The sequence below is a fragment of the Scomber scombrus genome, chromosome 20 (genome assembly GCF_963691925.1).
Source record: "Scomber scombrus chromosome 20, fScoSco1.1, whole genome shotgun sequence".
Classification (NCBI taxonomy): Eukaryota; Metazoa; Chordata; class Actinopteri; order Scombriformes; family Scombridae; genus Scomber; species Scomber scombrus.
Window position 1 is genome coordinate 13933113 of NC_084989.1, and position 17428 is coordinate 13950540.

General features: G+C 40.8%; 1 protein-coding gene across 1 annotated transcript in view; it reads left to right on the forward strand.

The window, feature by feature from the left end:
• Window positions 1–17331, forward strand: part of flt1 (fms related receptor tyrosine kinase 1) — a 32503-nt gene extending 15172 nt beyond the window's left edge. Inside the window, exons 11-30 of the mRNA XM_062441961.1 lie at window positions 4157–4280; window positions 4780–4888; window positions 6809–7114; window positions 9522–9668; window positions 9744–9875; window positions 10891–10997; window positions 11394–11529; window positions 11989–12093; window positions 12189–12302; window positions 12432–12520; window positions 12969–13056; window positions 13151–13248; window positions 13343–13465; window positions 13956–14067; window positions 14240–14339; window positions 14562–14667; window positions 14782–14879; window positions 15169–15238; window positions 15379–15446; window positions 15570–17331. Coding sequence (XP_062297945.1) covers window positions 4157–4280; window positions 4780–4888; window positions 6809–7114; window positions 9522–9668; window positions 9744–9875; window positions 10891–10997; window positions 11394–11529; window positions 11989–12093; window positions 12189–12302; window positions 12432–12520; window positions 12969–13056; window positions 13151–13248; window positions 13343–13465; window positions 13956–14067; window positions 14240–14339; window positions 14562–14667; window positions 14782–14879; window positions 15169–15238; window positions 15379–15446; window positions 15570–15738 — 2401 coding nt within the window. The 3' untranslated portion in view covers window positions 15739–17331. The remainder of the gene's footprint in view (window positions 1–4156; window positions 4281–4779; window positions 4889–6808; window positions 7115–9521; window positions 9669–9743; window positions 9876–10890; window positions 10998–11393; window positions 11530–11988; window positions 12094–12188; window positions 12303–12431; window positions 12521–12968; window positions 13057–13150; window positions 13249–13342; window positions 13466–13955; window positions 14068–14239; window positions 14340–14561; window positions 14668–14781; window positions 14880–15168; window positions 15239–15378; window positions 15447–15569) is intronic.
• Window positions 17332–17428: the final 97 nt, after the last annotated feature.

Sequence of the window (17428 nt, forward strand, 5' to 3'; positions counted from 1 at the left end):
CTATAAGTAATTACACCAAGAATCTCCCATAAAAGAAAAAGAAATAAAAAAGAAGACACCCAAATTAGAAACAAAACCACATAATACAAAGATATACAGACTGAGACGGTACAAATGCACAGTAACGTCCCAGCAGATTACATTTGGCCTCTTTACTGTCTGATTAACGGCCCTGTGTAGAGCTCTGTTCTGGTTCTGCTTCAGTGACTGTGTTGAGTGTGTTTCTTTAGACTAGTTTTTGGCTGGATCCTCACTAGGCCCCTTGTTCTTTGCAGCCCGGCTGCACCACGAGCCTGACGCCGCGCTGGAGGAGGCCCAGGGACAGTGGACCAGGCTGGGCCAGGCTGACGGGGCCTTGCGCCTGGGTCCTGGGTCCACTCCTGGGTCTGGCCCTGGGAACCGCAGCGCTCTTATCTGGCCTGGGCAGGAGGCGCAATGGGCTTCCTGTGCGAAAATCAGAGCGCTTTTCCTCTTGTTGTTTGGCTTCCTCTCCGACGCGAGACGCTTCCCAGCAGCGTGATTGTCCCTTCGTCTTCAAACGTGGCACAGTTCGCTTCCTCAAGAGCTTGATCTATTCTTGAGAGCCCCCCTCCCTCCCTCCCTCCTCCACCACCCCATCTCCACTGCCCCCCACACATACCTCTGCAACCCCTTCCCTCACCAGCTCTGCCCTCCACCCCAACCCAGCATCCTCCACCTCAACAGAAGAACAACTCTCCACCCTGAAGCCCCCCCTCCCTTCAACCTCCACCACCTCCACACACTCATCAACGCTTCTCCATCATAGCCAGAACCCTCAGTGACATTACCAGTGACCCCATGTGATGATCCTGTGCTTGCTAAACTGGTGTGGAAAGTGAGTAAAGTGACTTGGAACACTGCTGAGCAGTGAAGACCAGGAGACACAGGAAACACAAAGGAAAATAAGCCACATCACTAAGGATTTAAGGACATCTGCTTTACTGATTATTTATTTATTTTCTCCATTGCCCAAGTTACAGTCCTCCCCTCGCACCCTGCCATCCTGTAGTTGTTTTATGCTTTTTACATTTCACAGACATTTTGAGCCAGAAGAAGTGCAATTCCATCCATCCACCAGCCACATTTCTGGAGCTGCTTTGCTTTTTTATTGTGTCCTAGAGTGGTACTATAATGGGTGCATGAACCGTGCCTGTCCCAAGCCCTGATCTGATTCTGACATCCACAAAAGCTGTGAGTTTCTGTTCCGATTTTTAGCCACCGGTAGAAGGTCAAATGTGCTCACCTGGCAATGGATGGGTGAAACAGGAGAGAGGACAAGCTTTGTGTTGTTCACTATGGGATGCCAACAGTTCTCTATTAAAAGACTAACGGTCAGCAGCAGACGCCTACCATGTAGGAAGTCTCCACAGACCAAGAGACTATGACTGCCCTCTGTCATATTGTGTCATCCTGTGTCGTCCAGTATCATCCCATGTCAAAATGTCTAATGTTTGTTTGTCAAATGATGTCAGTATAACAGCCCTGTTGTCTCTGTATTGAAATTTTAAAACATCAGCCAAGTGTATGTGTGATACTACAAGCCATTTTAAGAGAGTGAGTGCCATAAGTGTTATAATACAGTCCAACTCTGTGTGTGTGTGTGTGTGTGTGTGTGTGTGTGTGTGTGTGTGTGTGTGTGTGTGTGTGTGTGTGTGTGTGTGTGTGTGTGTGTGTGTGTGTGTGTGTGTGTGTGTGTGTGTGTGTGTGTGTGTGTGTGTGCTTGTGTGTGTGTGTGTGTGTGTGTGTGTGTGTGTGTGTGTGTGTGTGCGTGCGTGCGTGTGTGTGTGTGCGTGCGTGTGTGTGTGTGTGTCCCATTCTACGGGTGTCTCCCAATGTGATCCATTCATTGTATACAGATGTTCTATGAGTAATATATGAATCTAATATTTAATAATTTTATACAACTAACTTACATATGATGAAATGACAATATTTGCCAACTTTGTATGAAGCTGTTAAGGTGTATTGTTTTTGAAGTGTTATATCAGTTGTTTGTGTTTTTTGCATTAAACTTTGCTTATACTTGTGTATGGTGTATGGTACAGCTCTGTGGTTATTTCGGGAACATGCAGGACAGGGACAGTGGTCAAGGTGTATTTTAGGCAGTGAGACAGGACAGGAAGAATAGACAGGAGATGACCCCCACTGATACACAACTTGGAACACTTCATTCACATTTTCAGACAGCTGCTCAACCCTGTTGGCAGGCACAAACGTGTGCGTGAATGTGGCTGTGGTGTGATTGTGCATGTTCACTTTTTGTGTTTCTAACCACGTTTACATCTGCACGTCCATCTAACTAATCATATTTGTGTGTGAGTGCGACTTTGAGTGAAAGAGCCTTTCCTGGGAGGCGTGGGAGCGTTAGCTGGTGTAATCTGTGTCTATGTGAGGGTGCGTGTGTGAGGGCATGCATCAGGTGTGGGTATGTGCCTCTGTCTGCGTGTGTGTGTGTGTGTGTGTGTGTGTGTGTGTGTGTGTGTGTGTGTGTGTGTGTGTGTGTGTGTGTGTGTGTGTGTGTGTGTGTGTGTGTGTGTGTGTGTGTGTGTGTGTGTGTGTGTGTGTGTGTGTGTGAGGCTCGCAATGTCATGCACAGGGTGGGTCCTATCTAGATGCCAAGAGGAAGAGCAATCAGGGCAAAGAGAGGAACCAACGTCAGGGAGGAGCTCAAGACAGACAGAGGAGGATGACGACAAGGATACAGACAGAGACAGGGAGCAAAGAGGGGCAGTGATATATCTATAAACAAGCACAGGATCAATGAACACTGTGGAAATGATAGTTTACAGTGAGGGTGGTGGTTAATGTCTAAATAATGAAGCTGCATTCTTTGGTGTATGAGATCTCTCCAGATAGATAAATAGATGGATAGATAGAAGTAATGACTGCATCGTGCAAAAAGGAAAAACACTGACCCTTTAAAAGAAATCTTTGTCTTTTGTCTACAGTAATTCTTAAAATCTTTATAATCCAGTAAGTGTAGTGGAGAACATATTAACTACACATATTTTTTTTAACAGTTTTATATACCTCTAAATACATTTACCTCTTGCATGTTGCAAAAACAACTTGTAATCAATTTTGCAATTATTTTTCCATTATTTCTCTACATTTCAGATAGATAGATAGATAGATAGATAGATAGATAGATAGATAGATAGATAGATAGATAGATAGATAGATAGATAGATAGATAGATAGATAGATAGATAGATAGATAGATAGATAGATAGATAGATAGATAGATAGATAGATAGATAGATAGATAGATAGATAGATAGATTATATTTATTTATTGCTTGTTGCAGAGAGTATTGGCATATCTACATTACACCACTTGATATTTACTATTATATTTTATCATTGATACATTAAATAATTATTTGTCAGAGTAGTGGAATAAAGAGAGTTTTATTTAAACCCAAATTAGACCAAATATGCACAATTCTTTTTTTTTTTTTTTAATTCAAGGTTTTTTGTTTAAGTTCAAATTTTCACCATTGCAGCTGTTATGACACATGGAGAAGTAGATGATTAATATTACAGTTCATCACATATTTCATCACTTCATATCCTCCACATTTTTCCTCAATTCCAAAAACTATGTTATCATCAGGGTGGTGTAAGGCCCGCCACTAGCTCCTGTACGATTTCAGTTTTCTTTATCATAAGTTTATGAGAAAAATAACCACAAAGCTGCTTGCATAAGCTCCAGTTCCCACAGCTCCACCAGTGTGTAATCTATGGATTTAAACTTGTGAGAGTCATTGAGAGGGACAGGAACTCTTGTCCTGGAAATGTGGGATGATTTGTTAAGAATGGAAGGAAGCAGATCCACAGGATGACAAAACCACCTCTGCATCCTCCATGGATGAACAATCCGGCATTACATAGCACTCCAAAGATTCACTATTGTCAGCCTGCAGGACAGGGTGAGAGGACGTGAGGCTATTGATAAAAATGGATTGGTGATGATGATGATTATGTGTATGTTAACATCATGCAGTGATGACCAAGGCATTTCCATGCAGAGCGCAGCTGAGAAAAACACACACACACACCTGGAAGCAGCAATAATATGACTTGTGTCAACACAGCTGAATCCTTCTCCTCCTCCTCCTCCTCCTTCTACAAGGTGTGTGTGTCCAACGTCCTCCTCGCTATGGAGCCCTATAACAGAGAGAATCCCCGCCACGTCCACATACAACCACATCCTGAGTGTTACGCACAGACAGGAAGTGCTTCAGGGGAAGAAAAAGGTAGGTGAAGCACTGAAATTCACATTGACAGAACAGATGATTGGTTGGTAACAGAATTTTGGCTTGCATTGGTAAGACTGCAGCTGAAAAAAACACAAAGAAAACATCCAGTTGGATCACAGCATCATGAAATGCATTTCTCATGCTCTTACTCACACACATTAACAAAAAATCAACGACACCACATTAACTACCGACACTTATCGACAGCTTGCATGTTGAGCTGCCCACTGGGTTGGAAGTGGGCAGGAGGTCTGGCTCAGAGACCCCTATTGTCTGCTTAGTGAGCCCATGGAAAATATTATCCCTGCCATCAATGGTAGAGGTAACGAGCCTGAACCTAATGAATGTGTGTGTGTGTGTGTGTGTGTGTGTGTGTGTGTGTGTGTGTGTGTGTGTGTGTGTGTGTGTGTGTGTGTGTGTGTGTGTGTGTGTGTGTGTGTGTTTCATAGTGTGTTAAGTGCCGGTTTGTTCATGCGGATGTTTGTGCTTTCCACAGACGGTGGGGGTCCTGACTGTGGCAGAGGCCTTTGTGTCTGGAGTGTATCGTTGCATTGCCTCCAACTCTGCAGGCGCAGACCAACTAGACATCCACTTCTATATCACAGGTGGTGCCAGACACAATGAATCATTTCTTCTTGTACATGGGCGTTGTTTTTCTTGTGCACATCAGGGGATTTTTCTTTTCAAGGCTTACACAACCAATTACAGGAAAAAAATCTATTTCAATGTCACTCAAAGGCCTTCAATAACCAGCTTCTGTCTTCTTTTTGTCATCCAGTTACTTTGCTCACTTGACTTCCTCCTCCTAAATGGAGAGTAGGCGTACTTCACATCCAGTGCTGTATATCAGCACTTGATTTGTCATTGTTGGCTTGCAAAATTATTTTTCCATCTATATTATAGGTCCAGGGTCAAGAATGAATGTCAAATACTTTACACATTCATGTTTTCTGTGAAGAAAGGGTCTCAAACACTTACCACACCCCAAAATTCATTACTTCAAATTGGAGGTCTGATATGACGTCACTTATTGCGCCATTCATCATTCATCTCTTCATTTGCTTGAACACATGGACAGTATCTAATAGATTGAACATATCGTGTTTTTTCCTACCTTGTACTTAATGTTGCCAAAAGAAAATATAATAGTAGGTCAAATAAACTTTATATATGCAGCATGCTTTACAAAGTCAAACTAGAATTAAACCATTCCAGGAGGCAAATAAAATCTGATTTTACAACATCAAGTGGAATCAAATGTCCAACAATAATATAAGATAAAAAATAATAATAATAGTAAAATAGATAAGACATTTTGCAGATAAAATAGTGTGCTAAAATTGATGAAAGGCTATTTTAAAAAATATTTTCATTCTCTTTGAAAAGAACACTGACTGACTTTTAGTGAAAGGTACAGATAAGTAAGATGTGGAGTAAACAAAAGTTAAAGAAAGAAAGAAGAAATGCTGTCAAGCAGGTGGAGAGCAGGGGTTGGAGTTGAGAGAGAGCAGAGATGTTGGGAAATTAGTTTTGTTTGGTTTGCAGAAGAATACATGAAGATTTTACTTTTGTGTTACGATCATTTCACAGTCAGAGAGACAGGAGGCACAGTGTCAGAGGCATGCAGAGAGATCATGCAGCGGGGTCAGAGCACCGCTGAGACAGGATGTGATGCAGAGCTCAAACTACACAACCGTCTGCAACAGCATCCCCCAATGTGTCACAATGCATTGGTGCTCAGTTAGTTTTACATCAAAGAAATTAAGCATTTCCCATTAAACATCTGTCATCCTGAATATTTGTTTGTTGAAAGACATAGGTAATAATGTACTGTATCAGATGCAAGAGGTCAAACTGTTTGTCACTGTGTGTATGTGTCTCAGACAAAGTAAAACACATTAATGTAGGTCGAAATACTTGGCGAAACAAAGTAGCGTACGTGCATTGTGCTCATACTGTAATTTTGTGTGTGACAAGAGGTTTGATTTTTTACTCGGATACATGGTAAGATTTTTGTGCCGTGTGTTTTTTAATGTGTGTATGAGTCTGTGCACAAGACTGTGCTGAGCTCTTAGTGTGTGAGCAAGAGCGAAACAGGAACCTGGGGCTCTTATCGTTCCACTTCCCCGTGCAGCGCACTTCCTTGGACTGGCAGGTCCGCTTTATTTCGGGAGGCCTTGGGGTGTTCGGGAAAGATAAACACTATCTGCCATCAGGAAACTCTCGAGCCGTTTCCACGGGAAGTTTCAAATGGCTAAAGTAAATAAAAAGCCTTTTCACTGTATTCCACTAGCTGCTTTTACCCACAATAGCATTCAGCATTGTCATCAAAGGTTAGCCCACAAAAAATGAAGGATAGGTAGAATCAGCTCTCAAAAGCATACATTTCAGGATCCAGATGAACAAGTCAAGAAACTGAGAGGCCTCATTTATCAAACAGATCAATGGTTTATAGTTTGTTCATCTCCCTCCTCACCTCTCCTTTCTCATCAATCTATCTTTTTGTCTCCCTGTGCTTCCCTTAGATGTCCCAGGAGGCTTCAGTGTAGGCAAAAGGGAGGAACCTAGAGAGGGCGGAGACCTCCATCTCACCTGTATAGCCAATAAGTACCTGTTTACAGCATTGTCATGGCAACGAGTGAACGACACAGAGGATGCCCAATCCCTGAGCCCTGCCCTGAGTAGGGAGGTCACATCAGGGGAGTTCTCCCACTCTCTGCTCCTGTTGCTTAACAACCTCACAGCCAGAGACTCTGGGATCTACAGATGCTCCGCCCACCACTTCGTCACAGGACAGGTGATGCACCTGGACACACAGGTGGTGGTCACAAGTGAGTAGTGTCTTCTCTCTGTCCTCCTCCTCAGCATCTATAATCTTAAAATCTATAATGTACAGCAGCAACAGATCAAGCAAATGAGGTCCATCTATATCGAGTATTATAAGATCATGTTTTAGTATGTAAGTAATTAGCTTTTTTTTTTAGATAATGTAACCCAAAAAAAACAATAAATCCATGGAAACAAAGAAAGGCCATAATCATTTCAGTATATATTTGTGAATTTTATTTCTCACACACACACATATATATATATATATACATACCTAAAACCAAGTTTGAAATTCTAATTTGTAAGAGTTCACATAAACCACATAAATACAGAAGTATGGTTTTTAAAGTACAACATTTAAATGCTATATATGACCTCAGGGAGGTCAAAGGTTTTTAATAGTATTTAGCATTCAGTAGTGATGTATTTTCACAATTACATCATTTGTTGCTTATAAGTCTTTTGGACCCATTTTTATTGCTTCCAATCATAGTGCAGAGGAACTAAAACAGTTCTCGTCGGTTGAAAGATTAAGGGGCTGAATGGGGCCCTCGAACATGCCAGAAATTAGATAGATTTATTGTTTCAGGTTCTTGAGTGAGCAGTTGTCGTGAGCCAAAACTGCTTTCTGAATAACGATACTTAATAACGAAATTTCAAAGACAATTTTAAGTTGAGCTCTGAAAAATTCTCAAATTAAACTCCCATACTCCCCATGTTTTCTGTGCATGCATGTCTATATGTTGCATATATATGCAAACAAACAAACAGAGATCTGCTGCTTGGGAATTGGGTCCCCTTGGCTTCCTGGGGCCCCACCCTGCCTTTGCTCTTGCGCTCCAGCTCAGCACCTCTTTCACGTGGGAATGAGCTCTTGTCTAGAGGAAGAGCACACAATGGCACTTCCCACAATGCCACATTTACAGGCCCCTACACAGGGCCGGAGGAACAATCAGCCAATCAGACACTGTCAGGCCTCGGCCCCCGTGGACAATCATCAATTGTTGTCCAGGAGGTAGATAGGGGAAACAACAATCAGTCGCCTTGGTTAAGTGACTTTTCTTCATGTCTTTTACTGCTGTTCTTCATACAATCAGGGCTCAACACGTCAACTTCCTCCCCTGGGACCCCCAAAAGGGAATTACTAGAGAGACAGGGTGACCAGAATGAAAGAGAGGGAGCTAGAAAGGGAGAAAAAGGGGGACAATAGAGGGGGGGGGGATAAAACATGGGGTTGAAAAGATCCCAGGAGCAATGAGTCAATTGTCTAATTTTAGTGCATGTGTATTCTCGTGTAAATATAGTGCATGAGAAGGAAACTGAAAAACTGTATTCAACTCATTGTGTGTACTAACAGGCCAATAAGTGTCTGGATGATGAAATTCTACATTGTTGTTGCTTTTTAGAAATGGGTTTGTATGCGGGGTATTTCAGGGCGAGTAAGGGGCCCAGGAGACCCCAAACATCAGCTGACTCACAGGTTGAAGCCAAGGCCACTCTTTTGCAGAAATGTGTCACTGCAAGTGCCGATTATTGTCCGAGAGTGGCACTGATCCAGAAAAAATAGCACTGGTTTCGTTTCATCACAAATTTGTTTCGGTCTAAAAATAACTACAAATGTACTGAGAAAATGTCAACACACATCATTTTTTAGGATGTTTTTGTGGTGGAAGAAGTAAATGGATATACCACAATTTAAAATATAGTCATCTATTGAAAGTTTTATCTACTAACATATTAGAAGAACAATGTCCTTAAAGTGCCTGTGATTGATATCTTTATTATAACAATGGATTGAATAACTGTGTAATGTGAAAGGTGTCACTGGTTATGACAAACCCAGAGAGAATTAGCACCCACATCTGTCATTTGAGCTTTTTAGAGTCTTTCAGCTCATTCTTTCAGTTTTCTGACCTTCAGCTTTATTGTTTATTTTGCAGCTTCACCACTAGCACAGCACAGTTTTTAGTCACAACAGGAAAAAGCTATATTAATCCACCGAACACTAGCTGCCCAGCAACAAACAGAAGACAAACAAAGTTAGCAACTAGCTGGTGAACACAGTGGAGAATTTAGCAGCTTTAGAAGATTCAATGTATCAAAAGTAAAAATAGTAATTATGCAAAACAACCTGTCCCAAATTTTTTTTTTTTTTACAGAGAGGACATACTTTTTACTACTTTATGTACTGTTGAGTTGTTAACCAATAGACATGCACTGTATTTTTTAAGCAGGTCATGTAAATGTAGTGGAGTAAAAGTACATTTTTCCTTTCTGAAATGTTGTGGATATGAAGTAAAAGTTGCATAAAATGGAAGTATAGTGTTTGAGTAAATGTACTTGCACTGATAACTCAAGCACACTCTCCCACTTTGACACTCATACTTTGGTGTGTGCTTCTCCTTTCAGCTCTGGAGCCTCCAGTGCTGCTTGACAATTTGACAGATTGTACTGTCAATGTGAGCAGCTCCGTGACCCTCAGCTGTCCCTCTGTGGGCACCCCACCCCCGACCATCAAATGGTATAAGAATGAACGTGCTCTGTTGCAGGGATCAGGTAAAAACTAATTACCATACATATGCAAACAGAAGCTTTTATTTGGTGTCTAAAAGTTTGTATAACCATCTTCAGGCATCGTCATATCACCAGAAGATGGGACTCTCCATATTGACCGGATCACAGTGGAGGACCAGGGTCTATACACATGCCAGGCCACCAATGAGAGGGGATCTGCAGAAAGCTCTGCCTATATATGGGTCAACAGTAAGTGTCTGTCGAATGGTGGTATTTTTCAAACATCTCTGCCTTTGATTGGCTTTTCAAAGATGAGGCTCTTCCATATATGGTTATGTCTAAAGTCCATTGTTCCCAGTTCTCTAAATAGATGTATAGTCTGTATGTACAGACATGCAGCACATCACATGGTCTGTTAATTGTATAAAAGGAAAATGATAAAGATATAAACAGAATTCTTAATGTCTAGTTTTTGAGTAAACATTGATCAAAGTATGTTTTAACATAATCCGAATGTGGGACATACTTAGCCTTTTGTTCAGTTTTCCTTACTCACACACCCACACATTGTAACTTAGACGTCCGGTGGCAGACAGTGGAGGCAGGACCCATGTGGCTCTGGTACCCCCCAGTTTGAGCACCGGTCCCCTGGCAGCAGTGGCGGACACACTTCCCAGCCCGGGTCTGAGAGGAGTGGCTGTGGGTGTGATGTGTTGTTGTGTTCTGATCAGTCAGGAAGGAAATTGTCTCCCGTTTTTATTTCCTCCGGAAGGGCCCGGCCTGCATCACAGAGAGGCTCTGCTGCTGCAGTGAGCAGGGCATTTCTACATCTTCCAAAAAAATGTTTTAAAAAGAAACTTGGGATCTAATGAAGAGGATGAAGTGAAAAGGCAGTGCCCCCATTTGGCAAGGAGGAGAAAAATATCTTTGGTTTCTCTTTCTTTGATGATTTATGAGTTTAGTACATTTAAAAACTGTATTTTAATTTCTGAGGTGCGTCGAGGAATGAACCTTCATGATTTTTTTTTTAAAAGCAACTCATCAAAACCAAGAAAAGAAAAAAAACTTAATATCAACAAAAACATAAGGAAATAAATGAAGTAACCTATTTTAAATCAATGTTAGTAACTAATACACAGATTGAATAAAACAAGTCTTTCTTGACGTACCTAGAAGACCCATGTAGTTCAGTCCAGGCCTACTTGTGTGCAATCAAATCAGCTTATTAATCACTAATGTGTAATTCTGGTGTGTGTTTATGCAGGTGCCTCAGAAGCCTCATTTTTAGAAATCCCCACTCTCACCTGTACCTGTGTGGTGGCCACTCTTCTCTGGCTTTTGCTCACACTCTTCATACGTAAACTGAGACAGGTGAGAAGAAACGACGTGACTTAACACATATTCAGTATTTGAATGCTTTTTATTTCTTTCAGTTGAATTGAGATTTTAAGTGGCACCTAAACATACACAACAGTGTTTTGCAACTTGGTTTTGATATTAAATCACTTCTCTTTTCCATACATCTGCATCCTACTATTTTTTTGTGGAAGAAGTTGCAAAATTCAGTTAAAGTTGAATTTATTTTTTAAATTAACATGAGTCATGAAATACAATGTTTTTTGGCACCACAGTTTCAAATCTCAGATGATGAGTTTCCCAAAAGCACTTGAATGCAGTTTTCAAAAATCCAAAACAAAACATCCAGGAACCATTTTAAATGTTTGCTTATTAATTTGCTTTACAAAATGCTTTCTTCCCTTTCCAAAGCCCAACAGCTCAAACACCAAACCAGAGTACCTGTCAATCATACTGGACACAGGAGAGGGGCCAATAGAGGAGCAGTGTGAGAGACTGCAATATGACCCCAACCAATGGGAGTTCCCCAGAGAGCGGCTCAAATTAGGTACACTTCTTTAGAAAAAAAATCAGAAATGAATGTTTTTTGCCTGCTGTTCTTAGCTGTGGTAGGAGACAAGGTGAATTTTGGGAATGTAATGCTAACAATGGGAGTGAGGGGATGTATTTAAGATCACATAACAGATACAAGAACTTTCTCATAGGTCTTATCAGATTATTATTGGGAGTGACTCTCATTCCATTAATCAGACTTTGTGTCTGTGTTGTCTGTGGCAAGCTAATTAACTCCAACAGGGGATGTGTAACTGTGTTTACTGGAACTAATCAGCTCTCATTATTATTAGGGTGGGATTCAGTTAGATGGATTGTTAATGGGGTATGAAGTCCTCTCTTATCAGCGACTATAGTCCGGGAAAGATGATAATAGTAATTAATAAAGTTGCTCAATTACACACAAAGGCACACCTTACTTTTTTCACTCACACACTTTGTTTGTCTCTCTCAGGGAAACCTCTGGGCCGTGGAGCTTTTGGTAAGGTGATGCAGGCGTCAGCATTTGGTTTAGAAAACTCCACAAGCTGCAGGACTGTTGCAGTTAAGATGCTCAAAGGTACAAGATCAGCTCTCTGGTGTTATCATAGGACATACAATTGCAGTTCTGTGGGAGGATATTTGTGACACTTATTTTTTGCCTTTGTCCACCAGAGGGCGCAACAGTCAGCGAACACAAAGCTCTGATGACTGAGCTGAAGATTCTCAACCACATAGGCCACCATCTGAATGTAGTCAACCTCCTAGGAGCCTGCACCAAGCCAGGAGGTGTGTGTGTGAATCCCTAAATATGTCCACATATTAATTTAAATGCATATTTTGGTGTCATGTGAGCGTCAAAGCTGTATTTGTGACCTCATGATTGTAATATGTGTTTTTTTCTGTGTGTGTGTGCAGGACCGCTCATGGTCATTGTTGAGTACTGTTGCTATGGGAATCTTTCTACCTTCTTGAAGAGCAAGAGGGAGGTGTTTGTGCACAACATGGTGAGCTCAGCAGCTTCAACAGTGCTGTTGTCCCCAGGCACATTAGATGGTGTCATGATAGCTGCACTTCACATAAAACAGGACCTTCGTGCAAACTTCACATGTGGCCCACACTTCAGCTTCTCTTTGCAGCTGAGAGAAAAACAAAAGCTCCCTTTGGTGCTGTACACAATTACAAAATCATACACTAAAAAACTCACTTCTGCAATCTGTTTAAGGTTTGAAGATATTATCTGGTGTCGAGGAGGAGCAGGTTAACTTCCTAAATTTCTTCTCAGAAGTGACAAAAACTGGCGCCCCAGACTTCATTTTCACCTAACAAATAATCGTAGAAATACATCAGCCTCTCAGTCTGTCCTTACATGTGACTGTATGCTATCCTGTCATCATTTTTGTCTCTCTGCTGTACAGTATTTAATCACAGTTCATTGATCTTATTCCATCTCAGGTGGCTGAAGAAAAGGATGAAGAGCCAGGGTGTTTTGGCAGCGTTAGATCAGAGTTTGATGAGAGAGACAGCAAAGACAGTGATCTAGGTAAGGACAGGAGATTAGCTAAAAATTCTCCTTCCTTTGTGCACATGCAAACTACTCAGTAACATCCCCGTGTTCCCTCTCTTTCTGTCTGTAGAGCACAAATCTGCCTCCAACTCTCCTTTATATCTGAAGGATCTCATCTCCTTCAGCTTCCAGGTGGCACGAGGAATGGAGTTTCTGGCCTCTCGCAAGGTCTCACATTTTTCTGTTCTATATGTATGCAATGCATGTAAGCATGTTTTTTTCTTGTATTTTATTATATGTGTACTTTGTGTCTCCAAATCAGTGTATTCACAGAGACCTGGCAGCCAGAAATGTTTTGCTGTCAGATAATAAAGTGGTGAAGATCTGTGACTTCGGCCTGGCCAGAGACATTTACAAAGACCCCGACTATGTCCGCAAGGGAGATGTGAGTATGCATCAGCAATATGGTTCCACAATGAAAAGTGTTACACCAATGAATGCAACTAACAAAATTTCGAGAGATGCCTTTTTTGCATCATGTTCTAACATTGACAAAGATTATAGTTCTAATTGTAAAACACAAGAACATTTAAAACCTAACTAAGCACTTACTTACAAAATATTTATGTGGTTAAAACAGAAAATCTATACATATCATGCAAATAACACAACAACATAAAAAGCATCATAGCTGCTTCAGTAAATCCCAATACAATTCCAACTTTCATAAAAGCTATTATGCATCTTATAATTGTTTCTATCACACTAACTTCTTGTCTAAGTTTTGGAAATATTGAGCAATGAACTTTATGTAACATTTTTCTTCAAAAAGGATCTGTGGCCTAACGACTTTTCAGCCAGCCAAACTTTATTTTGCCTAACACAAGTAAGTGGTGTTTTGTAACCCTGGCCCTGTGCTCTGATTGGCTGTGCAGGCTCGCCTCCCTCTGAAGTGGATGTCTCCAGAGTCCATCTTTGACAAGGTGTTCACCACCCAGAGTGACGTGTGGTCCTTTGGCATTCTGCTGTGGGAGATCTTCTCTTTGGGTAAGAACACGGAAGGTGGACAAAATAACAGAAAACAACACCCAATCCTAAAATCCTGCAACCTTTCCTCCTAATCCTAAATGTTTAAGATGGTGTCAGAGGTGAGAGTGGATTCAACTCTGGGTATCTCTTTACATGATCATGTATTACCGTATGTGTGTTTGTCCAACAGGAGCTTCCCCATATCCTGGTCTTCAAATAGATGAGGAGTTCTGCCACAGGCTGAAAGGGGGAACGAGGATGCGAGCGCCAGAGTACAGCACACCTGAGATGTGGGTTTTAAGTTTTTAAAACACTGTAACCTATGGGGAGGAAGGGGTGTATTGATGATAATGAACCCATTGATTTGATTATTATCTGCAAGAAATTTGCTTTGCAGCCATATCACAGAACACAGAATAATGTCTGTTATCTCCCAGAGCAAGACACAGATCATGTTGCTGTGTTTTGGTTGTAAATTAACAAACTGTATGTGTGTGTTTGTGTGTGTGCAGTTACAGCACAATGCTTGCCTGCTGGGAGGCCAGTCCCACAGACCGACCCACCTTCACTAACCTGGTGGAGACACTGGGAGACCTGCTACAGGCGAGGGTGCAGCAGGTCAGGTTTTGCTTATATTTATGCTCAGATGATGTACATTAAAGACACAAACATCCCAAAAAACGAGGTCTTGCAAATCCCTCACTTTAGTACACTTTAACTTCTCTTCAACAGGACGGGAAGGACTATATTCCTCTGGGATCTTTCATGACCGGAGACACAAATCACAACAAAACATTTAAAGAAAACCCACTTGCTGTCACAAACCTAAGGTGAGAAAGTTTCCCTATTACTGAAAAGAAGAAATGAAAATAGCATGTAGATTTTAGCCAAAGCTTCAAGATGTTACAGCTTTTTGTGTGTGGTATAGAAATGCTGCAGTGGGATAGAAGGGAAAAAAAACACAAAAAAGAAAGTAAAACAGTGGCAGGTGTAGATGTGAAAGTGATAGGAGAGACCAGTGTGAAGTAACTGAAACGGGCTTTAGACACAACAGGAAACAGGTTGGGAAAGTTGAGAAACCTACAACTTATGTTATGAATCTTAATCTAATCTCTCTAGCTACATGAGGGGTATGGCCACACTTCAGACTTTTGAGGAACTGCCATGCAAGGAGCCAGACAGCCCTGACGTAAGAAAACACCTTCACTTCTGCTTGCGTGCAAAGATGCGCAGGAACAATACACGCAGCAGAATTGGTTAATTACAGAGAAGAAGAATAAGCCCAATAACACCCTGATAAAGTGCCTGTTTATACCTTCTTTGCTTCAGGATGAGCAGAGTGACAGCGGCATGGTCCTACCGTCGGAGGAGCTCAAGCGTCTTTCATGGAATAACGGGTGAGCAGAAAACTTGGCAGGTTGATTGACAGGTGAAATTACACTGATTCATGAAAAGATAAATCAATGTGCATAATGCATTATAAACAAGATAAAGACTTTTGGTATGTTTTTTGTGTTCAGGATCTTCTCCTTCAGTAAGAGTCGGGGCAACCAGGGGCCCTTCCTGCGCAATGACAGCACAGGTCTCCATGACGAAGAGCCGTCCATCGTGCCGCGTGATTGGGAGTCTGATGAGGGGAGTTCCCCTCCTCCTGACTACAACTCTGCCTTTCTCTACCCATCCCTCTAGCATCTGCTCTCTGATTCTCCGACAACTTTATTCAAGACTTAAGATTTGTATTATCCCGTTTTGTATTTTAATTTGCTCGTACCTTATTCAGCTTTTCCACTTTGCTGTTTGCATCCTCTACCTCATTATAGTATGCCTATTTCCTCCTACTCTTCCTTCACTTCAGTCTAAACCTCCCAAATCCTTTTCCCATTTTCCTCCTTTAACCAAACTTATCATTTCTCTTGCATAGACAGAAAACGTCCTTTTTGCCTGTATCCTGTTTCCAGAAACCATATACTGTTGGACAACAAAGCCTCAGTATTATCAAGTATTATCTTCCCACACACAACCCTTTCCAAGAGCAGCTAGGTATTACCTGACAGTACTTATCCTGTGCAGTTATGTGGAATGTATTTACTGACCTACAACTATTAATAGAGCTTATTGTATTGGTACCTCATGCGCTGAGCTTTGTGAAGAGGAACACTGCTGTATGAAATTATTGTTCCTATGACACAGCCGTTATATGCTGGAAGAAGTTATTATTCATTGACTTATATCATGTGTTAGACAGGATTTACCTGTCGATATTTATTTCAATGCTGTAATCATTTCACGAATAATTCACTTATTAATCATTTCTTGAATCTGATGTCTGGATCTGATCTATATATATATATAGCATATTTGATTTGATTTTATGTCATGCATCCTCCGACACAGAGACATGTCATTTAAACTCAACTTTATGTTTTTCATTAGCAAATACTATTGAATGCATGAAGGTCAGTGCAATTAAGTGTAAAGTTTTTGTCCTTAAGTGTGTTCCCTCCCCCAAAAAATATTAGTCAATTGACAGTTTTGATGCTGTTAATTGTTTTAAAGTTGTTTTTTTTTCATTCAACAAGAAAACTTTCCAGTCTGCTGCCTTTCATGTGAAAGAAATGTAGTATTTTTTGACTTTGGACTGTTAGACAAAACAAACCACTTGAAGATATCAACTTGGTCCCCGCATATTTCAAAACTTTTTTTCTAGTGCTGCAGTAATCCAACTTTTTCAGTTCTGATACTGATACCTAAATTTGGGTATTGGCCGTTATCTGATACCAGATCGGCCCATTGTCACCAATCCCGATCCACTTATCTGAGTAGGTAGCAGTAACAGTATCTGTGCATTTAACTTTTTTCTAACATTTTATAGACCAAATTATTGCTCAAAAGATCAAACCAAAAAGGATTTTAACATAAATACATGAGATAAAAATAATAGCACTCATCCAATCTTTAAACATCTGCAGCCTAAGGCAGACTCACTTTAAACCTGGTATACAGATGCAATCTGTTATCTGGGTAAAAACATTTGATTATGTGCCTGTGCGTTTTTTGTTTTCCCAATTTCTAGTTGTCCATCGAACAATCTGCTTATATGGGGTCCAAATGTCAGTCATTAGTAGACAAAAACAGACATTTAAGACTAAGGACACTGCCATTATTGTCTATAAGGAGTGAACAAGAACAATGCCAATAAAAATGTCCACACTTTATATTATTAGAGCAAACTTCAGTGATTGTGCATCCTTGGTAGAGTGCTATTTTCTGTTTCCTGTTTTAAAGATGAATCACTGATGAATGTAATTATCTCATAAAAACCAACACATTTGTTGTTATTCTCATGCTCATATAAACATGTTTTAATTATTTCAAAGCT